This window comes from Equus przewalskii, chromosome 8 (assembly GCF_037783145.1).
Source record: "Equus przewalskii isolate Varuska chromosome 8, EquPr2, whole genome shotgun sequence".
Lineage (NCBI taxonomy): Eukaryota > Metazoa > Chordata > Mammalia > Perissodactyla > Equidae > Equus > Equus przewalskii.
The window spans coordinates 19,511,498-19,535,608 of record NC_091838.1 but is presented as its reverse complement, the minus strand read 5'-3'; the positions used below and the strand labels follow the sequence as shown (position 1 = coordinate 19,535,608).

The 24,111-nt window shown below is 35.4% G+C and overlaps 1 protein-coding gene across 4 annotated transcripts in view; it reads right to left on the bottom strand.

The window, feature by feature from the left end:
- Nucleotides 1-24,111, bottom strand: part of ARMC1 (armadillo repeat containing 1) — a 47,781-nt gene that overhangs the window by 2,876 nt on the left and 20,794 nt on the right. For all 4 annotated transcript variants that reach the window (XM_070631583.1, XM_070631582.1, XM_008522498.2 and 1 more), the window contains 4 exons: nt 22,555-22,646; nt 12,170-12,359; nt 208-324; nt 50-124 (listed from right to left, as the gene is read on the bottom strand). In XM_070631583.1, coding sequence (XP_070487684.1) covers nt 50-124; nt 208-324; nt 12,170-12,359; nt 22,555-22,646 — 474 coding nt within the window. The remainder of the gene's footprint in view (nt 1-49; nt 125-207; nt 325-12,169; nt 12,360-22,554; nt 22,647-24,111) is intronic.

The following is a 24,111-nucleotide window of genomic DNA, read 5'->3' as shown; positions in this document are numbered from 1 at the left end:
AACCAAGAGTCAGAGTTACGTATAGAGAAAACTAAATAAAAACTTTTACCTCTTCTCCACTTTCACTTTTCACCACTTGCTGAGCCTTCATAACCTTGGTTGATGCTATCGCTGATGCCAAAGCCTAGGCCAAGATAAAAAGGAACGATTTTGAACAGATTTGTTTACCCGTAACCTCAAGCATATTCAGCCATTTAAAATACTAACCTCTGCTTTCAAATCTGAACGGATTCGCACCACACATCTTTGAACAGCCATTTGAAAAGTAAAGCTAATAACACCTTTAATCTTTAACAAAGCTTCTTCACACAGATTTCTCCGAGACTAAAAAGGTAAAAGCAAACTGTTATTAAAACTGGCAAAACAGGACAAGGGAATAATTCAACTCATATCACACAGAACTAGTCATCATATTTGCGCACGGCGGCAGAGGGTAAATGTCCCTATTTCAGTTTTACCATCTCAAATTTGAGGGCGTGGAGGGGTGGTGCTTAGTCAAGTTTAATAAGTTTTATAAGGTCAACAGAATAATAAGTCCTGCTAGTTTTTTCCTCAAGCTTCATTACTAATATTTAGTTTTAATAATTTTTGTCAGAAGTTAGCCAATGTTAATTTAAACCTTAAAACCATGAAAAATAATACAGAAAAAATGCTGAAAAGCTGAAATTCCTCTAGTTCAAGGGTAAGCAAACTACAGTCCACCAGCTGTTTTTGTAAATAAAGTTTTACTAGAACACAGCCATGCCCATTTATTTACATACTGAGGATAGTCTCAGGCTATAGCATAGTTCTTCATTGTAACAGGGACCATATGGTCTGCAAAACCTAAAATATTTACTATCTGGCCCTTTGAAAAAAAGGTTTGATGATCCCTGCTCTAGCTTAAAAAGCTCTAGAGATAAATTCTAATAGACTTAAGTTCGAATTATTGAGCATTCAGTATTTGAGTCTTTTTTTTTTTTTTTAAAGATTGGCACTTGAGCTGACATCTGTTGCCAATCATCTTCTTTTTCTTCTTCTCCCCAAAGGCCCCCAGTACATAGTTGTATATCATAGCTGTAGGTCCTTCCAGCTTTGCTATGGGGGATGCCACCTCAGCATGGCTTAACGAGCAGTGCTAGGTCTGCACCCCGGATCTGAACCAGCAAAACCCTGGGCTGCCAAAGCAGAGCGCACAAACTTAACCACTTGGCCACAGGGCTGGCTCGAGTCACTATTCTTTTTTTTTAAAAGAAGCTTTTATTTATTTTATTTTTTTTTTTTGAAGATTATCCCTGAGCTAACATCTGCCACCAAGCCTCCTCTTTTTGCTGAGGAAGACTGGCCCTAAGCTAACGTCCATGCCCATCTTCCTCTATTTATATGTGGGATGCCTGCCACAGCATAGCTTGAAAAGCAGTGCATAGGTCCACAGCCAGGATCCAAACCTGTAAAGCCTGGGCCACCGAAGCAGAACATGCAAACTTACCTGCTGTGCCACCACGCTGGCCCCGAGTCACTATTCTTTAAAGCATTTGATATTTATAAATATCACTCCATCCTTCATTTAGGACACTCAATGGTTATCATTGCATTCTCAAGGGTTATCAATAGTTCTTTTTGGTTCTCATTTTCCTCTGACAACACAATATAACAGACACCCTTCAAAGCTTCTTTGACTCCTAATATTACAATACCCTGGTCTTCTACTTCCACCACTGATTAGTCCATCTCTGTCTCATCTTACCTCCAAGGTCCAGTGCCTAAAATTAAGTGAGTTTTCCTTCTACTTCATCCCTCAGTAGACTATTCTCATCACTTTAGCCATCACTACCATGCAGAAGCATGGATGTAAACCTCCAATATGACTTTCTTATCTTCATTTGTCTATCATACACACCCACTTGGATATCAAGTGGTCATCTCAAACACAAAATCCAAAGAGAAAATGGATTAAAAATAGTCATGTGCTACATAACGATGTTTCAGTCAAAGATGGACCACATATATGACGGCAGTCCCATGAGATTAATACCATACAGCCTAGGTGTGTAGGAGGCTACACCATCTAGGTTTGTGTAAGTACACTCTATGATGTCTGTGCAATGACGAAACTGCCTAATGACGCATTTCTCAGAACACATCCCCATCGTTAAGCAATGCATGACTGTTAACTGCAGTCTCTCCTCATCTCTCCCTCCACCTCCAGCCCACACACCAAAACAGCATCTCTAAATTTTCCTGTTTCTGTACTGAGACCAGGTTCTGATTCAGTACTTCAGAGAGGACAGGAACCTGCAACTGACTCCAAGTCTCTGGAGCACACCCTAAGAAGCACCACCTCAAATTACTCAATTCATTCTTCTCTTCTCTTGAATAAAATGTCTTCAAACTTATTCCCACAGTCCTCAAAATAACTCACATCATTGCTTATCTCCCTACTTAAAACACTTTTTCACTTCTGTATTTCAACACTCCTCAGGCAAGGATCTGGGATTCAGTGGTGTGTGGCAGAGCACAGACCCACAGAGCCCAGGTTCTGGAAAGCCCCTTTAGGCGACTGGCACCAAACTGGTCCATGTTTATCTCTTCCACATATTCAACACCAAGTAAACTTAACAGAAAAGTCTGCATAGCATATACAACATGAAAGTAAGGATATTACTAGTCTAATTTGATTCCTTATTGTAAATGTGAGAAAAGCAACAAATAAACTTACGCAACTTGCCTAGTTTATCACAAGTAAATTCCTACTACATGTGACAGTGAGAAACCAGATTCATGTGGCCAATTCATCTTTATCTTGACACAAATTAAACATAGCAAAAGGCAAAGTTGGGGGGGTGGAAAATTCAATTGCAATATTTGATCTCAGGGATAAGCTATTTCTGGGTAAATATGAGATATTCAACAGAGCAAACAGGACCAAGAATTAGCCACGAAGGATGAATAACCTCTTGACTGGGATACAGGGTCAAGATTAGGTTGAGAGAATCATAAGTAGATGAAATTAGGAATTTGGCAAGGAGGTAGACAAGTCAAGGTTAACTGCCTGGCAATGGGTAGGAGAAAAAAAGAGAAAAAGAGAGAGAGAGAGAGAATTAATGGAGTATCAACAAAAGAACATAGATACCAGTCTCTCTCCAATTTCTAAAGACTCCAGATTAACATGATTTGAAGTTGAGGAAATAAAGCAAAGGGAAAAATGCCTGTGAAAATCCAAAATCAGGAATAACTTTCTGAAAGCCCTCATATAGACCCTGAAATAACATACACTGCTCTCATCACCAGTGAGAGTAAACATGTTTCCATGTGTATCTGTCCAAAGTAGGGGTTAAGAGTACGGTTCTGAAGCTAGACCCACACCGCCTAGGCTGGGAGGCTATTCAAACTTTGTGTGCTTCAGTCTCCGTATCTACAAACTGGAGCTATAAACAGATCTCCTTATAGGGTTATGAGAAATAAATAAGTTAACAGATCAGGAAGGTACCTGTAAGTACTGCAATAAATATTAGCTGATATTATTTATTGGAAATTATCTCTCTTTAGGGAATTTCAGGCCCTTTGCTCATTTTAACTATTAAATTTTATTCTGTTGATTTTTTGAGGCCACTAACCTGATGACTTGTTCCTACTTGTTTTTTTACCTTTTAAGAATATTATATTTGACAAAACAAAAACTTTATTGTCAAACTAGAGATCTTTCCTAAAGCAATTTCTTCCACTGTCTTTATGCTTTAAAAAGTCCTTAAATCAGTTAACTATTCATTTAGATTTCTTTAATTTTATAGTTTAAATTTTTACATTTGACATTATTAGTACATTTTGAATTTTAGTACCTGATAAGACTCCCTTTTCCCCTCTATTACCCTCGCTGCAAAACTGTCAGTTTTCTGGCACCATTTATCGAACAATCTCTCCATTTCCCACTGGTGTCTGATGCCTTCTTTATCATAGGGTAAGTGCTAATATACACTAGGGACTGCTTCAGGACTTTCATTTCTTTCAATTTTTCTGTCAAGATCACATTGTTTTAATTATGGAAATTTAACAGTACATTTTAATATCTGGTAGGACACATCCTTTTATCACTCTTAGGTATATTCTTAGCTGTTAATGTGTCAAGCCTTGGCCCTTACAGCCCCCTCTCCTGGAACATGCACTCTTCCACAGATGCCCATTGGCTCACTCCCTCTAAATCTTTGCAGAAATGCTGGTTTCCCCAGGAGGTTTTTCTGAACCATCCTATTTAAAACTATAACCCCACCATTCATCCCATCCCTCAGAAGTCCCTATTGTTTTTCTATTTTTTTACTTTTCTCCACAGAAGTTACCACCTATAATATATATACTACATAACTTGCCTCATTGTCTGTCTCCTCTAACTATACTACTAGTTTAACGAGAGTGAACATAAGATTTCTAAGAGCCTTTGCTTGTTTTGGTCACTGCTGTATCCCTGGTGCCTAAACCAGTGCCTGGTATACACTAGATGCCAGGCTATGCCACCAAAAAATGTTAACTAACATTATAAATACAGTGCTAGAGTTAACTTGCCAATATTTTATTTGGGATTTTAGTAATCACATTCTTTACAATATACTGGCCTATATTTTTGTGCGTGCCTTGCTGGGTTTTATTATTTCATTTGTGCTAGCTTTAACAATGAACTGTATTACTCTTATTCGTTAAAATCAAACAGACGCTATTGGTAATATTTAATACATCTTAATAGATTTCATTTAATCAATTTACATTTATAGAACTGGCTCTCTGGAAACTTTTGAGGATCTTGTGGCCCCAGTTTCAATAAGATAATTAGTAACTTAATTGTCAATGTCATGGATAATATACATATGAAAAGCTACCCCCCCCCACCCCATTATTTACTGAAACCTAAATCCTGAGGCCTAAACACCCCAACACCACAACTAGAAAAAGCTGTGGATAATCTAATGTAACTACCTGACATACTTAAGGAGATGAGTGATAATCCACCAGTTGCCACCTCTATATATGCAAAGTTATATAACTTATCATTGCTCAAGATAATCTCAGAGAGACTTCCAATTCCAGTCAAGATGGAGTAACAGGGACCAGATTCACCCTCCAGGCTTAAACTGAAAATACAGACACAATAGAATGAATTAAAAAACAATGATTTACAGACACTGGAAGACAAACATCCCTGGGAGAAGGAAAATAAATGAAGTGAGCTCCACAAGTACACCAATATATCGCCTAGAAAGTTCCCAGGCTGCAACTCAGGAAGGGGGAGCCAAGGAAGAATCAGCAGTCTCCCTTAGTTGAGGACACAACACTGAAAATCTAGGCAGGTCGGGCAACTGCAATGCACAGGACAGAGCACAGTCGCGGGCAGAGCTGCACGGAGTGGGCCACACAGAAAGGAACCACGTGCTAGGGGATCTGTAGTGAGTTCCCCTCAGGTTTTCAGCTGAGTGATGATCAGTGCACACATATGAGGAAACAACATGAGGCTGGGTATGAACTGGACTGGAAAGTTCGTTCTATTAGGAACAATTTCGTGGGCTCACAAAGGGCCAGGAATACTTCGTGTCCCCATGAGCCAGAGTGGAAAAAACTTTGATATACATGGGGCATGGACAGAGAACCCAGAAGAGCACTGCCTCAGTAATGTAGCAAACCTGTCCCCAGGTTAAAGGGTACTATGATCCTGCCTAACCAAGCCTAAAAGCAAGCCTCAAAAACATTCAACTGCTTGCAAGTAACTTAACTGTGATCCAGAACAAAGCTTAAGAATATTTAAAGGCTTTGCATACAAATACATGCTGTACCCAACAATATAAAATTCGCAATGTTTGGCATCCAATCAAAAATTACCAGCATGCAAAGAAGAAAATACAACCTATGATTAGAAAAATCAATCTACAGAAGCACACTCAGAAATAACACAGATGACTGAATTAGTAGACAAGGATATTAAACAGTTATTCTAACTATATTCTATATGGTCAAGCAGATAGAGAAACGCGTACACGTGTTAAGGCAATATAAAAAAGATTCAAATCAAACTTCTAGAGATACAATAAAATAATCTCTATGGTGAAAAATACACCAGATGAGAATAAGTGTAAATCAAACACTCACAGAAGAAAACTTTAGCCAATACAGCCAAAGAAACTAACCAAAATGAAACAGAGAGAAAAAAAGATTGAAAAAAATTAACAGAATATCAGTGAGCTGTGGGACAACTTCACGTGGTTGAACATATATGTAATAGGAATCCCTGAAAGACTGATGGGAAAGGGGGACAGAAAAAAATATTTGAAGAAATAACGAAAAAACCGTCCAAATTTGCTGCAAACTATAAACCCAGAGAAGCAAGAAACTGAAAAATCATTAAGAAAATTACACCATGGCACATCATAAGAAAGTGATCAAAAGCAGTGATAAAAGAGAAACTCTTAAAAGTAGGCAGAAGGGGAAAAATAAGATACATACAAAAGAACAAAAATAAGAATGATAGAATTCTGAATAGAAACAATGTAAGGGAGAAGAGGGGAACAATACCTTCAAGTATGGTAAGAAAAAAAATCTGTCACCTAGACTTCCACAATGCTCAAAAATAGCTTTCAAAAAGAAAATAAGGATTTTTCCAGACATGCAAAAACTAAAAGAGTTAGAGACTTCAATATCTGACTTTCAAAAATGGATAAAACAGGAAGATCAGCAAGGAAAAAGAAAACGAATGACACTATAAACCAACTATCCTAACAGACACTTCTAGAACACTTCAACCAACAGTACACATTTCAAGTGCACATGGAACATTCTAAGGATAGAATATATGTCAGCCATGAAACAAGTCTCAATAAATTTAAAAGGATTGAAATCATACAACACTGTCTAATCACATGAAATAAAATTAGAAATCAGTAACAGGATAAAATTTGGAAAATACAGAAATAAATGTAAATTAACACACCTAAATAACCAATAGGTCAAAGAAGAAATCATGAGGGCAATTAGAAAATACTTTGAAATGACTGAAATGAAAACTATACGATTATTATAGTATAATAATTAATTATACTACATTAACATTAAAGAAAATCTCAAATCAATAACTTAACTTTCCAGCCTAAGAAACAAGAAAAAGAAGATCAAACTAAACCCACAGCAAGAAGAAGGAAGGAAGGAATAAAGATTAGACGCAGGGGGAAAAGAGAAATAGAGAACAGGGGGAAAAAATACAAAAATTGATGAAATCAAAAATGGGTTATTTGAAAAGATCAACAAAACTGATAAACCTTTAGCTAGAAAAAGAGAGAAAGAAGATTCAAATTACAAAAATCAGGAATAAAAGAGGGGACATTATGACTGACCTTTCAGAAACTGAAGGATTATAAGCAAATGCCATAAACAACTGCATGCAACACATTGAGATAACCTCAAAGAAATAGAAAAATTCCTAGAAAGACATAAACTACCGAAACTGGCTCAAGAAAGAAAGAAAATATGAATAGACCTGTAACAAGTAGAGACTGAATTCATAATCAGAAAACTTGCCACAAAGAAAAGCCCAAAACCAAATGGCTTCACCAGTGAATTCTACCAAATGTTTAAAGAAGCATTAACACCAATCCTTCACAAACTCATCCAGACACTTCCCAACTTATATTATAAAGCCAGTATTACGCTGATACCAAAAGCAGAAAGGAAAAAGAACTACAAACGTACATCCTGTATGAATATAGATGCAAAATGCCTCAACAAAATACCAGCAAACTGAATCCAGCAGCATATTAAAAAGATTATACACCAAGACCAATTGGGATTTATCCTAAGAATGAAAGGCTGGTTCAATATATGAAACTCAATCAACATGATATATGATATTATTAGAATTCAACTCAATAAAAAGACAAATAATAAGCAATTATAAAATGTACAAAGAATGAATAGACATTTCTCCAAAGAAAGAATCTGTGATAAAGATGTATACAATAAACTCTGAATCGACCACTAAAAAATGGCCAATAAGCACATGAAAAGATACTTAACATCTTTAGTCATTAGAGATACAAATCAAAACCACAATAAGATACCAGTTCACACCCACTAGCATAGCTATGAAAAACAAACAAACAAATAGAAAGTAACAAATGTTGACAAGGATGTGGAGCAACTGGATTCCCCTCATACGCTGCTGATGGGACTGTAAAATGGTGCAGGCAGCGTGGAAAACAGTGGCAGTTACTAAAAAGCTAAACAAAGAGTGAGTATACCATATGACCCAGCAATTCTACCCCTAGGAATATACCCAGAAGAACTGAGAAACGTCCACACAAAAACTCGCACACAAATGTTCATAGCAGAATTATTCATAATAGCCAAAAATTAGAAACAAATGTCCATCAAGTGATAAATGGCTAAATAAAATATGGTATTATCCATAACATGGAACATTATAAAAAGGAATAATGTACTCATACATGCTAAAACATGGATGAACTTGAAAACCATTACACTAAGTGAAAGCTAGACATAAAAGGGCACATATTATATGATTTCATTTATATGAAATGTCCAGAACAGGCAAATCCATAGAGAGAGCAAGTAGATTAGTGGTTGCCAGGGGCAAGGGGGACTAACTGCTAATGGGCACAATTAATGGAGTGCTAGTGATTCCTTTTGGGGTGATGAAAAATTCTGGAATTAGATAATGGTGATGGTCGCACAACCCTGTGAATGTACTAAAACCACTGAGTTGTACACTTTAAAACAGTGAATTCTATAGTATGTGAGCTCTATTTCAATTAAAACAACCTAGAAGAATTCATCCCCAACAGATCTGTACTACAAGAAATAGAAGTCCTTTAGACAGAAGGAAAATGATAGCAAATGAAAACCTAGATTAACACAAAGGAATAAATACCCCCAGAAATGGTAAATACGTGGGTAGACAGAAAAGACTTTTCCTTATTTTTATTTTTTAATTAAGATATAATTGACATATAACATTGTTAGCAGTTTTAGGTGTACAACAATGATTTGATATTCATATATATTGTGAAATGATTATCACAATAAATTTAGTTAACAACCATCACCACAGTTACAAATCATATTTTCTTGTGATGAGAACTTTGAAGATCTACTCTCTTAGCAACTTTCAAATACACAATACAGTATTGTTAACTATAGTCACCATGCTGTATATTACATCCCCAGGATTTATATTACAGCTAAAATTCTGTACCTTTTGACCACTTTCACCCATTACACCCACCCAGTACCGCCTGCCTCTGGCAACCACCAATCTGTTCTCTGTGTCTACAAGTTTCTTTGTTCATTTTTAAGATTCTACATATACGTGAAATCCTACAGTATTTGTCCTTCTCTGTCTGACTTATTTCACTTAGCATAATGCCCTCAAGGTCCATCAATGTCACAAATGGTAGGATTTCCTTCTTTTTTATAGTTGAATAATATTCCTCTGTGTGTGTGTGTGTGTGTGTGTGTGTGTGTGTATTTTCTTTATCCATTCATCCACAGACGGACATTTAGGTTGTTTCCATGTCTTGACTACTGTAAATAATGCTGCAATGAACATGGAGTACAGATATCTTTTTGAGATAGTGGTTTTGTTTCCTTCAGATATTATTTTTATATATATATTTTTATATGTATAAAAATATATACTATACATACAATTGTTTTTAATGCCTTTAAAAGAGACTGACTTTTTAAAACCATAGAGACAGAAAGTAGAATAGTGGTTGCTGGGGAAGGAAGAACAGGGAATTACTGCTTAATGAGTAAAGAGTTTCCATTTTACAAGATGAAAAGTTATGGAAATATATGGTGGTGATGGTTACACAACATTATGAATGTATTTAACACCAGTGAACTGTATACTTAAAAGTGGTTAAGATGGTAAATTTTATGCCACGTGTGTTTTAACACAATAGAGACTATTTCAAGTAATAACAATGTATTTTGGAGTTTACAATATACGCAGAAGTAAAATATATAACAATAGCACAAAGGCAGAGGTAAAAGAAATGGAAGTATACTGTTAAAAGTGTCTTATACTATGCCTGGAGTGATATAATATTAATTGAAGCTAGACTGTGATAAGTTAAAGATATATAAAACAAACCCTAAATCAAACGAAAGAAAGAAGAAAGAGAATTGTAGCTAATTAGCCAACAGAGGAGATAAAATGGAATCACAACAAACATTTACTTAGTCCAAAAGGCAGAAAAAGAGGAAAAGGGAACAAAGAACAGATGGGACAAACAAAAAGCAATTAGCAAGATGGTGCTTTAAACTTAAACACCATCAATATCATATTATAGGTAAATGACCCCAACATTCCAGTTAAAAGGCATAAATTTTCAGACCGGATAAAAAACCAAGGTCCAACTATATGGTGCCTGTAAGAAATCACTTGAAATATGGACACAATTAGAAGATACACACTACTGAAAAGAAAGCTAATATCAAAAAGAAGGAGTAGTTAATATCAAAAAGAAAGCAGAATGAGTTCAGAAGAAACTACATTAAAGTTCCACAAATTCTCAAAGATTTTGTACAACTGGTATTATTTCTTCCTTAAATGTTTGGCAGAATTCACCAGTGAAGCCATCTGGACCAGACGTTTTCTTTATGAGAAAGTTTTTAACTACAAATTCAATTTCTTTAATAGATATAGAGATATTCACGTTATCTCTTTCTTCTTGAGTAAGCTTTGGCAATCTGTGTCTTTCAAGAAATGTTCCTGTTTCAGTTACACCTTAACAAACTTACTGGCATAAAATTATTTAAAATATTCACTTATTATCCTTTCTATTGTCTGTAGGATCTGTAGTGACATTCTCTCTCATTTCTGATATTGATCATTTGTGACTTCTCTCTTTCACTTTTGATCAGCTTGGTTAAAAATTTATTAATTTTATTGTTCATGTCAAAGATCAGCTTTGATTTCATTGATTTTTCCCTTTTTTTCATTTCACTGATTTCTGCTTTTTTGTTTCCTCTCTTCTGCTTACTTCGGAAGCTCTCCTATCTCTAGTTTCTTAAAGTAGAAGCTTAAGTCATTGAGACCTTTTCTCTTTCAAATGTAAACATTCTAGGCAATTGGTGCTAATGAATTTCCCTCTAAACACTGCCGTAGCTGCTTGTCACGCATTTTGCTATTACATTTTCATTTTTATTCAATTCAAAATACTTTCTAATTTCTCTTTTGATTTCTTCACTGACCCATGGATTATTTTAGAAATGTGTTACTTAGTTTCCAAAATATTTTGGGAATTATCCAGATATCTTTCTGTTACTGATTTCTAATTTGCTTTTCATTGTGCTCAGAGAACAAGCTCTGCATGGTTTTAATTCTTCCAAATTTATTAAGACTTGTTTTTATGGCCTACAATACCTATCTTGGAAAAGGTTCCATTTGCACATGAAAAGAACAAATATTGGGGCTGGCCCCGTGGCCCAGTGGTTAAGTTCGCATGCTCCACTGCAGATGGCCCAGAGTTTTGTTGGTTTGAATCCTGGGCGCCGATATGGCACTGCTCATCAAACCAGGCTGAGGCGGTTTCCCACATGCCACAACTAGAAGGACCCACAACAAAGAATATACAACTATGTACCGGGGGGCTTTGGGGAGAAAAAGGAAAAAAAAATAAAATCTTTCAAAAAAAAAAAATATTATCTTGTTGTTGGGTGGGATATTCTATAAACACCAATTAGGTTGGTTGTTAGTGTTAGTCTTCTATACCCTTACTGATGTCTATTGAGAGTAGTGTTCTATAAGTTGAGAGCAATGTTGAAATCTCCAGCTGTAATTGTGGATTTATCTCTCTCTCCTTGCATTTCTGTAAGTGTTTGCTTCATAGATTTTTGAAGTTCTATTATTAGGACATAAATATTGAAAATTGTTACATCCTCTGATTAACCGACCCCTTTAGCACAAAATGATCCTCTTTATGAGTATAAAATACTTTAGTTTGAGTTGTGGTTTTATGACACATACATGTTTTGTAAAAGATGTGTAAAAAACGTAACTTCTAAGTTATAAAATAATGATATTGGGACTTATTCTTAAAGACTGTTAGCAGGTGAAGAAACTGAAGAAACTATTTAGTTAATGTGATTTCTCTTCCCCATCTTATGAACTATGTGTTTATAAATGTCTTACCGTATCATCAAGACCATCTATATGCAAAACCACTGTTTTGGCACGTTTGTTAGTAGTTCCCAGAAAAAACTGAGCTTTCCTTCGACGTGAATTCATTTCATTGAAACTCTCACCATCTGCCATATTGGAAGACTGAAGAATGTCATAGATTTCAGAGGCCAGTAGTTTCGTTTCTCCTGGAGTTGTAGTCCTTGAAAAGAAGCACATGTAGATTAATAAATTAGTCTTGCCAATTCTACTGATTCTGTAATGTTTTTTTTTCTTTTTTTGTTTTTTGAGGAAGATTAGCCCTGAGCTAACATGTGCTGCCAATCCTCCTTTTTTTTGCTGAGGAAGACTGGCTCTGAGCTAACATCTGTGCCCATCTTCCTCTACTTTATATGTGGAACACCTGCCACAGCATGGCCTGACAAGCAGTATGTAGGTCTGCAGCCAGGATCCAAACTGGCCAACCCCAGGCCACCAAAGCGGAATGTGCGAACTTAATTGCTGCACCGCCACCGGGAGGCCCCTGATTCTGTAATTTTACTCAAGTTTGTGGAGCATTGTTTTCTTCATTCTGATGCCTTTTCAATTTGAAAGAAATACCAGTGAATCCTAGGATAATCAAAAATGTAGAAAAAGCATATAGTCTATAATAAAGTCTTTTAATTTCATTTTAAACCCATGGTTCATTGAGATTCAAAACTCATCACTACAGCAACAAAAAGCACATTAATCAAAATCATTAAACAGGAAATCAACTAAAAAGATTAGGATATAACATGCTCTTGGATTAACACTAGCATTCAACTCTAAATTTGAAAGTACTCTGACCTTCAAGAAAACATAACATATAAAAATCCAAAAGAAGAAAACAAATTAGGAGAGGATCATTCATATCAGAGTCATTTCAAGAAAGAGATTTCTTAAATTCAAACTGATTGTTTCTTAACTTACATTTTTTACACATCTTTTACTAAGCATGTATGTGTCATAAAACTACAACTCAAACTAAAGTTTTCATTCTTAAACTTTTAAATCCTACTGCATCCCCTCACATAAACATCTAGTGCCATGCTGTACAAAAGAACTTTCTGCATTGATAGAAATGTTTTACAGCTGCACTGTCCACTCACCACGAGGCCACTGAGCACTTAAAATGTGGGAAGTGCAACTAAAAAACATGAATTTTATTTACTTTTAATTAAATTTAAATAGCTACATCTGGCAAGTGGCTACGATACTGGACAGCACAGATTTAATAGTTCGTATTAATTAGTTAAATTGAGTAACAATAAGTACACATAACTGTAAGAAAATAATTCTCACTTCACCTATAAATGGGCTCAATTAAATCCAAACCCTTTAACATACATTCACGGCCTTTAAAATCTGTCCCCATTCAGCTTTACCAACATCAGCTCATTTTGTCTTTTTATATATACCTTTTATAAATGCCATTCCCTCAGCCAGGACAGCTTCACCTGGACTGTGTCCTTTCAAACTCTTATTCCTCCCTTGAAGGCTGAACTTCAAAGTCCTATACTTGAACTTATACTACTGATCTTAACTTTCTTTCAGAAGTAAACAAATGCTTCTAGAATAGGGATGCATTCTCTTTGTATCTTCCACAGAGCCCAACAAAATTTTTTGCAGTCTGTTTGTTTATTGAATGAATAAGAATACTTCAATTTCTGATATTCAGACTTACACCTTCCAGCTATACAGAGCTTCAGTTCCAGGGGTGCTAATCTGGCAGGTCTCTGGGCCACTGTTGACCAGAGATGAATTACTCTGAATGATTTTGGCTCTGTATTGCAGGAAGCTATCGAAAAGACTGTTTTTTTTAGGAGATGTGTCAGCACTTTTCTGATAGCTATTTTACAGTTTATTGAAAAGGTCACCGCAGTTCTGAGATATTTTAAATACTAGCCAACCACAAGCTGTAAACAGTATGAGGGTACACTAGTCAGAGGCACACACGAATTTAAGGGAAAAAAACAATGTCTTTGTTACCCCTTTCCACCATCAATAATGTTTTTAGGTGTTTACATCAAATAAAAAAAGAACCATCATAACACATAACAGAAGATTTAACTTATGGCCTTCTCATAAAATTTTTTAAAACACACATTATTTCAAAAATTTTTTATGTGCTTCCTGATGAACCAATAATGACAAAAAATATTAAGACGGTAACATCAAATTATTATCTTCCTGTCCTGCAGAGTAAGAATTGTAACAGTAGTTCTTAACCAAATAGGTCTATTAAACTCTTTGAGAATCTGATGTAAAGTTAGACACCATTTCACAGGAAAAATGCAAATAAAAAAATTTTCCAAATCAATTTCAGTGAGTTTATGTCCCCACCCAAACCATCCATCTTATATCAACCTCAAGGAACACAAATCATTTAAATTTTTTTAAAAACTGATCTAGAAATGTAGAGAGTAGAACTGCAAAGTAGCAATTCTATCCAATGCTTGAAAAAATCCAACAAAACGGAAACTGCTGGCAGGGTGTAATTGGTACCATTTGAAAAAAATTAAGTGATAAAAAGCCACAAAAATATCCACATTCCTTGACTAATTCTTCCAATGTAACTTAAGAAAATAATCCATGAAATAAAAATAATCTGAAATATAAAAATAGCCTACTATGCAGTCAGGCAAACAAGTCTGAGAATAGTACTGTCCAATGTAACTTTCTGGGATGGTGGAAATGCAGTCACTAGCCACATGACTAGTGAACACTGGAATATGGCTAGTGTGACTAAGGAATTGATTTTTAAATTTAAATTTAATTAATTTAAATTGCCACATGTGCCTAATGACTACCATATTGGACTGAAGTTTTAGAAAAAAGGGAAGGTTGTTCGGCTATCAGCTTCCTTAAGCTAGCCTTTGTTTTCCTTGTTAATTATTGCTCCTATGCTTCTGACACACCACTTCTCCAGCACCCTTTTTGACTGAGGCAAAAGAAATCTCTACACCTATCTGAGTGACTATTTTCTCAATTCTCCCAAGGATAGTATAGAGCTAGAACAATTCTAGATTCATAGGTGAGAAGATAATCTGTTCATCTAATGGATTCCTTAGGGCTTTACAGTTTAATTCTCTCATCAATCTGTTCTGGTGGTTTCCATACTAGCAGCATTAGAGTGAGGGGAGAAACAGCCATTTATTCACAAGAACAATTTGCAAAGGTGATTCATGGGCATTTATGATTGCCTGTATAGCTACAGAAGCAACTTACACTAACTTTCAATTAGAAAGTCGAGGATTTACAACAAAACTATACTTTATAGAATCACAAAGGCTATGTCTACCTAGATAAACAAAGCACTTACAGATGACAGATTAGCAAAAATGGTTATATGAAATAAATACTCCCACCATCACCATTTTTAACTTCCTTATTTCGTAGTTCCAAAGTTTCATCATTTACATACAGTAGTAAATTCCTTTCTGGAAGATATTCAGTTTCTATCTACTTAAAACCAAGATTTTAAAAGAATAACATAATTAAATCAAGGTGACGGTCTCACTGTTATGTTCTTCTGGTGCACCTCATAGGACTAATTTTATTGATACCCTTCCTATGAAACAGTTGAAGGAATACCTCTATTTATAGAACCAGATCTCTCTAAAAACTAAGCAAAATGTTGTCTTAGGTGAAATGAAATTTACAAAAGCATATATGCAAAAATGAATTACAAACTAAGTTACTTCTTGATCTGGGCACCATATAAAGTATCACAAATATCTATGAGTATTGCTTTTCAACAAATCAATCATAAATAATTATTTTCTTATCTTGAAAAAGTGCTTTTAAAACCAAAAAGAAAAACCAAGAGCATCTACAGTTTTAGAAGCTTAGTCTTTTTTTCCCTAAATAAACCAAAATTACTGTTCAAATACTATGATTCAAAACATTCACGTAGAAAAACTTTAGAGTTATACAGTGCATTTGGCCATAAATGTAAGAGAGACTGTATAATTAAACAAGTATTAATTGCTCTAATCTTCTTCAGCAAGAGAAAATTAAAAGAGCTGAGTAATGTCCTGGATTTAGTTTGGTCTTTAAAATCTGATATCTAGAAAAAAAGACTATCTTGAAAAGCTCTTTCATCTAAGTAATTGGAATTTTGCTCTTACTAACTTACTATACCATAATGAAGTATATTGATTCCTCACCACTTTTTCTAATTAGTTACCTATATTGGAAAGGTTCTAAATGTTATTCATAAAACACAACTTAAAGGTGAGCTCTGATCTTTATTATATATCAAAAATAATTTTCATTCTGAATATAAGCATATTTCCTTATTGGTCATAAACACCAATTCACTCTAATTCTAGATGCTGCTAATCAGATTTTATATTGCCCATAAAGGCCAGGTAAGATTTCCATACACTTCATGAAAGCAATAAATATACCATTTTACTTTTAAAGACTTGCTATTGTCCTTCGTAAAACTTCACAACTTTTCCTTTAGGAGTTGGTTTCAAATTTTTTTCTGTGTTGTTTACTAAAAAGAGTGTTCTTGTAACTTCTATGCAACCCAGAAAATCGTCCCTCATCTTTCAATGCAAAAACAATCCTAACTTTAAAAGAGTTCTAAGAAGGGAGTCAATAGCTCTGTTTTGGTAACAGGCAAGTCCAAGGTTGGGAAACTATGATCCTTGGGCCAAAGCCCATTCATTTACACATTATCTATGGCGGCTTTGACCCACAAGGGCACAGTTGAGTAGTTGCAACAGAGACTGCATGTTCAGCAAAACCTAAAATATTTTCTATCTGGCTTTTTACAGAAAAAAATTTGCTGATTTCTGTTCTAAATAATTTTTTTTAAAAACACTGAAGAAAAACTACAAAGGATGTGGAATAACATTAGCCATTAAGAACGATGTTTCAGGAAAATGGTTATATGGAAGAGTGCTCCTGATATATTGAGTAAACTACTACTACTGTGTTTACCTTTTCTAACATAGGCTGACAGCAAATTTCTCAAAAGCAACATAAAAATCAAGGCAAAATGGAGCAGCATTTTCAACAATCTCAAGAAAACAGGTGAGTCACAGATCCTGTCCAGATGTCCCTCAAGTATCAAGGTTATAGAAAAAGAGTTTCAAACATGAAAGAACTCAAAGAATGTGTGAGCCTTTCTTGATTAATCTACTAGCAAATGAGCTTTAACCAACCAAGAGATGACTGGAAAAACTTTACAGAAGGACTGATGATGAGCATTTTATATATTTAACTGTAGATCTAAGTTGAAAACAAAGGTCGGAAAGAGAAGAAGATATAAATGTTCTGACAAAGTAGAAATAATGCAACTTAGGGGTCAGACCAGTGGTGCAGCGGTTAAGTTCATGTGTTCTGCTTCAGCAGCCTGGGGGTTCACCGGTTCAGATCCCAGGTGTGGACCTACAGACCGCTTATCAAGTCATGTTGTGGCAGGGATCCCACATATAAAGTAGGGGAAGATGGGCACGGACATTAGCTCAGAGCCAATCTTTCTCAGCAAAAAGAGGGGGATTGGTGGCAGATGTTAGCTCAGGGCTAATCTTCCTCAAAAAAAGGGAAATAATGCAACTCAAAAAGAGAAAGGAGAAGGGAGAAGAAAAAAAGGAAAGTAGAAAAAGCTCAATGACTATTAAACACATAATAGGTCAGAGTCAAAAGATACCATCAAAAACTAACAAACAAGATAGTGAAGTTTAAGTAAGAAAATAGGCAACTTAGAACATTTTTTAAAAGTATAGATACAAAGGCAACCTCTGTAACAATAAGATAAATCTTTCTAAGTATCAGAAAAACTTTTAAAATAAAAGAAAACATCATGTTGAGAAAGAAACACATCTACTATAACATGATACACATGGTAACTATAACAAAAAGGAGTTACGATGAAATACATCAGTCACCTCAATAAATATAAATGGACTTCGCTCACCAATTAAAAGAAAAAGATTTTTAATTTGGCTCACAAAACAAGACACAGCTAAAACCAAGTGATTCAGAAATAAAGGAATGGGTAAACACAGACCAGGCAAATAAAAATAATGAGAACACTGAGTACTGATATCAAACAGAGTAGAATTCCAGCCCCAAATCAAGCATTAAACATGACAAAGGGCACTTTTTTAATCCTAAAAGACATATTTCATGATGAATATATAAGCTATGAATATATATATACCAAATAAAGACCTGTACAGAGAGAGAAGATAAAGCAATTATTAAAATATTAAAATTTTGGGAATCTAGGTGTAGCGTATCTAGGTATAGTTGTACTGTTTTTATAACTTTTCTGTAAGTCTGCTATCACTTCAGTCTAAAATTTTAAAATATATATGTATAAACACATATTTAAATGAAAAGATAAATGGCCTTACAAGTTTTTTTGTATTTTCTAATTTTTCAGGAATAAACCACATACTCTATACTTGTAACAAGATTTTAAAAAATAAAAGAACACAGTAAAAAGGCATAAAGAAATGAAGCACATACTTTTCATCCAAGATTTTAGCAAGAAGAATAGACTACCATTTATTATGGCACTGTTTCAAAATCTAGAATTTTAGGAAGTTCTCCAGATGAAATGAGATATTTTAAAGTTGAGATGCCACATTTTATTAAAGTGGCTTTTATTTATAGTATACTTCATGTTAGATATTCACAAGTGCTTTTATAAAATGCATCTTATATCAGAAGCACTACTCCCGAAATACCAATTAACAAATGTCTTAAACTGGATTTAGATGTTCTCTAAGCTGGTATTTTGAAAATTCTCTTCACAAAGGGACCCAGGACTATACATAAAATGCAAAAGGGTTCTAACCTCTAATGACAAGTTTTTATTTAAGGAAGAGATTAAAATTAGAACATAATACCAGATTCGTTCTGAGTGACAAAGAACTAAAAATTCTCTTAACAACTAAAGAATTAAAAGTAACAGTGAATTTGAAGTCAATCTAATTGTCAGTCAGTAAACACCGATTTGACCTCAACGAAAGTAAAACCTACTGTTGAATAACAGCAAAATCTCAGCAAAATTCTGTAACACAACATAATACGGTGATTAAAATTCTGTAACAAAACATAATATGGTGATTAAAGGCTGAAAATTTTAGTATACAGAATTTTCCCAGTTTTATAAAATATTCTTCTCTGCTTCCCACATGAAGAATAATCTCCACTCTCCCTACCTACTTCTGCTTTTTGGTTTCCTCTTAGATCACCGCCAGGTGAACAGTTTCTCTTCAGTCAATAAAGTAGCATCCCTCCACAACAGATTTTCTTTGTTCTCTGGGCCTTTCTGGAGTATGGAAGGATCCTTCTGATACTTCCTTTGTGGCATAGTTCCATAGAATCATAGCTACTTCTCCCCTAACTCAGAACTCCTAAATAGAGAGAGAGTGATTGGAATTCCATTCTGACTGATTGGCTGTCACGGGGAAGCAATATCAAAGAAAATAATTAGGGTATATAACATAGATATCTTGTGCTATGGCTTACCAAGGTGACCTATATAAGAATGGGATGCCAATTAGTTCACAGACTAGTTAAGTTAGAATAGTGATAAATCAGTCATCTGAATCTGGTAACACAAACGTCAAAATGCAAAATAACGCCTAAAGAACAACGTTTACAGTGGCAAATCAGTTATGCATACATAAAACTCACCCTGCTCCATATGAGTGGGGGCACTAGGGCCTGGCCATTTGTGCCCAATGCAAGATTCATCTACAAGCTAATCCTTGCTTGGGAGCTCCCCAGTGAGTTGGCTGTCAGATTTGCATTGCAATCTGAGACTCTCCTGGCCCCATTCAGTTTCTTCTCCACTTTCCTTCCACAGTTGTCAGATTTGCATTATAGTCTAAAGACTGCAGTCCAATCCTGCTTCATCCTCCTTTATCTTTACAACCCTTACCCCACAATAAACCTCTTCCACTTCTAACTCCATCTCAGAGTCTCCTTCCCAGATGATATACCAAGATAATGACCTGAAGTGACACACCACTTCTCTTTCAAGGATACAAGCAGTCTCCCTACTATTTTATAGACATATCTCTCATTTACATATACACACACTCACAAATGCATATGTACCATAACCTTAGCCAACCAAGCTAAGAAATTGTTTCATAGGTTAAATCTATGGTACCTCTAAAACGTGCTCTAAATCTTTAAAATTCAAATCTGAAGTATATTTTAATTTATCAACATTAATTTTTCATCTAATTTCTTACATTTTAACATTTTTACCACATATTTTCAACTTCAATAACTAGACCTGTTAAAGGAATACACAATCTTAAGTTCATTACATGACTAAAACAGCCCAACAGAAGCATCTATATTATGCTTAAAGCTTCCACTATTTCCAGCAAAACTAACAGGCCAGTAAAAATAGTAAACCATATGGCATTAAACCATACTAGGAACAAGAATAATGCAACCTAATATTTTATACAACACCTTAGAATTTACAAACATTTCTACATCTATTATCCCACTGGATCCTCAAGTACTTTGCAGTGTTACTACAGGCTTATAGATAAGGATATTGAGGGTCAAAAGATTACCAGTCTGAAGTCAGAACTACAGTCCAAATTTGTACTAATAGAATTCACGTCAAACTATAGGCAACGATTAACACAACTGAGAGCAGTCAATATTTCTGTTATTTATTCCTAACTGATCAACTGAATAAAAACAAGAAAAAAACTTCAATCTCTATGCTGTCATTATCAAAGATCAAGGTACCAAAGAACTATCCTATTGAAGCCAGGTACCTGAGGGTTACTGTAAATTCTCACTAAGAACATGATTATCCTTAGACCTTGTTCCCAACACAGACACAGATGAAAAGAAGTTAATCTTGTTAACTTGCTGTTTTCTTGTTTAACCAGAGGGGTGACTCAAGCATCACAAGGATTTACGAGCTTATTTTGCAGAAGAAAAAGAATGCCTTTAATGAAGTTACAATCACCAGATAAGCAGACCCCAGCTGCTGCTGATGCCCAGAAGTCTGACTGCCCAAGAGCTTATCAGGAGTGAAAGAAACACAGATTTCCCCTTTCGTTTCTCCAAAACTTCTCCTCCTAGCCCCTTAGCTCTATAGAACTCCCTGCTTTCTTGTTTTGTTAAGGAGGATTTGAAAGAACCTATTTGAATAAACCTTTCTCTACCTCCAAGCACCAGTGTCTCAGTGATTGGCTTACTGGGAAAAGCACACTTGAGATCAAGAGTTTCATATCACTATCAGGTAGGTAACCCCATAAGAACAAATATTTAAGAAATCTCTAAAAAACAAGATTAATAATAATAAAATAAAATTTATCCAGAAACCAAGAACACTAAGAAAAGAACCCCACTGCCCTGGATGTCAGTTTAGACGATTCTCCACTGATACAATGTAACTTGCAGTGTTTGGGAATTACAGAAGAACTTTTGTGATCACTCAAGCCAAAAAATCTGCAAGATAAATTTTAAAAATCAAATAAATTGAATGGCTAGTTATTATAATTTTAAAGGCAGCCACATCTCATATAAGATCAAGATACAAAGTAAACTAAGATAAAGCCTCAGAAAGCACAGCTTTTTTGCTTCCAGACACAGTGGAAATATCAACACACTTAATCTTCAATTTCTGGCCTTCTACAAGGAAACCAGCAAGGCCTGAGAAAGGAGCAAAACCAGATTATCTCCAGAAGCAACACAGCTGAAGGACTACAGATAAGCAACTTGGCCTCTCTGTATTTTCCTCACCCATAAAACTGTTAACTGTCAAATCTACCTCGAAAAGTTGTAAATAACAAAATGCAACAATGAATATGAAAATCTTAGTAAGAAAAAGGTTTAATTAAAAACCACCCATTTGCTAGAATTCAAATTAAATGGCCGTAGTCTCTGAGCGACCTCTCAATGATGCTCAGGAAAATCTCACCAAAAGCCCTTTTTGGCCATCATTCTGATGAAGGTTCTTCTGAGTAAGACTAGGATGAAGTAACAAAACAACTGTGTACTACAGTGCTGCATATTCTCAAACACGACTAGTCCCCTGTGCTGCTCTGCTGGCACATCAATTTCTATACACTCTACAAAACTTAGCCTATGAGACAGGATTTTCTCTTTTTAAAAAAATTATTCGTAAGTACAATGTGTATCAACATTCTAAAGAAATTTGAACATTTTCATAAGGTATTACTAATATCAATGTTTAAGAATAATCAGAACATTGACCATCAGAACATTTTCAGATACATAACCCACAGAAGTATGCCTTTATGTTAGAATAAAAATTTTAGTAAAATTACATATTAACAATCAGTATAATGTTTAACCAAGATCATTTTTCTACTGCATTAAGAGACATTATCTATTGTACTTACTTCTGTATAACATTTTGCAAGCTTAACATCATACCCAGCTCTCCTTTCATCTTTTCTCTGTTAGCACGGCATTCTGCCAAGTATCGAAGAGCCTACAGCAGGAACAGTAATAGGTTAATTCACATGTCCAGACCATTCAAAATTAAACCCACTACTAACTTACTGCAAGAGAAAAAAGAGAGACAAACAGGTTTTTGTTTTTAGAATCAACTGGTTTTCAAGTGTTTAGAAGCTCTTCTTTAAATGTGATAATCAGAGCAGTCCCCAAGGAGAGAAGAGATCCTTTGAGCTGAAGTAGCTGAATCTGCTCTTTGAAATGAAGGTTCCTAACTTATCTGCAAGGTTAAAATCAGATTGTTCTGGTTTTATTTTTATCTTGACAAGGATACAGGGAACTATATTCCATTTATTAATTTCAGGAAGTAGTCCCAATAGCCATCATTTCCCTAGATGCTTTTTACATATTAATTAAAATAAACTGCTGAGGGGTACAAAACACACAATCACCTTGTGGAATGAACTGCTTTAGTTTTACGATTCACCTCTAAAATGTCTTTTTCTACTGAAAAGCAAAAGATGAACTCACTCTCACAAATTTCTATTATGTGAGTTTAATTTTTCTAGGGTGCTTTCCTCTTAAGATTTAAAGTACATTTTTGCAAGTATTTCCTTCACCTGCCGATTCTTTAGGGTTTTCATCTAGCTGTTCTACAGACCTCCTAACCTCTCATTATTCACTGAAGGCTTGGGTACCTGGTTTTCAGGAGAATACCTCTGTGAAATACACCATCCGAAACTCTGCCATCTCAGTCCACTGACTTACACATTTTCTACTGGTCCTCTACACTACATTTTCAAAGCGCCTGGTCATTACCAAAAATCTATGAAATCGCAAATTCAACCACCTCTCTCTGACTACAATCTCCTATCCCTTCTGCAATAAAAGCGTACCTTTCATCCTACCTTGATTTTCACTTCAGCCCAGAAAGTATCAACTACCATGGAAACTGCCCTCCCTCCATAAAAAACTAACAAACAGGACAACATATATTAAACAATCTGGACAAGAGGAAGCAAAAGATTGTAATCCCTCAGAGAAGAGAAATGATGAGATGGGGCTGACAAGTGCCCCATCTTACTGCTCTGGAGGCAGTTTCCAGACTGCAGCACAGGCAGAGGGAGCCCGAATGGAGCCCAGGGGTCTTGCAGTCAGGGAGGCAGAGATCAGAGTTGGGGAGGTTGGGGCAGTACAGTATAAAAAAAAATAAATGTTTGGGTTTTGTCCAGAACCTGGCACAGAGTTCCTAACACCCTTGGAATTTTCTGAGTGATCAGAGTGTCTGTTATTGTTCATAAGGAGGTCCTTTTGATCACACCTGAGTTTATGTGAAAGAAGCAAGTGAGGCTGGGGCCCCTAAACAGCCCAGGTATGGGGCTGGTCACTAGAAACATCAAGTGATTAGAGGGTGGGAACTATCAGCCCCATCCACTGACCTGGGGGGCAGAGGGGGCTGGAGATTGAGCTGTATAAAAATTCTTGAATTACAAGATCCAGAG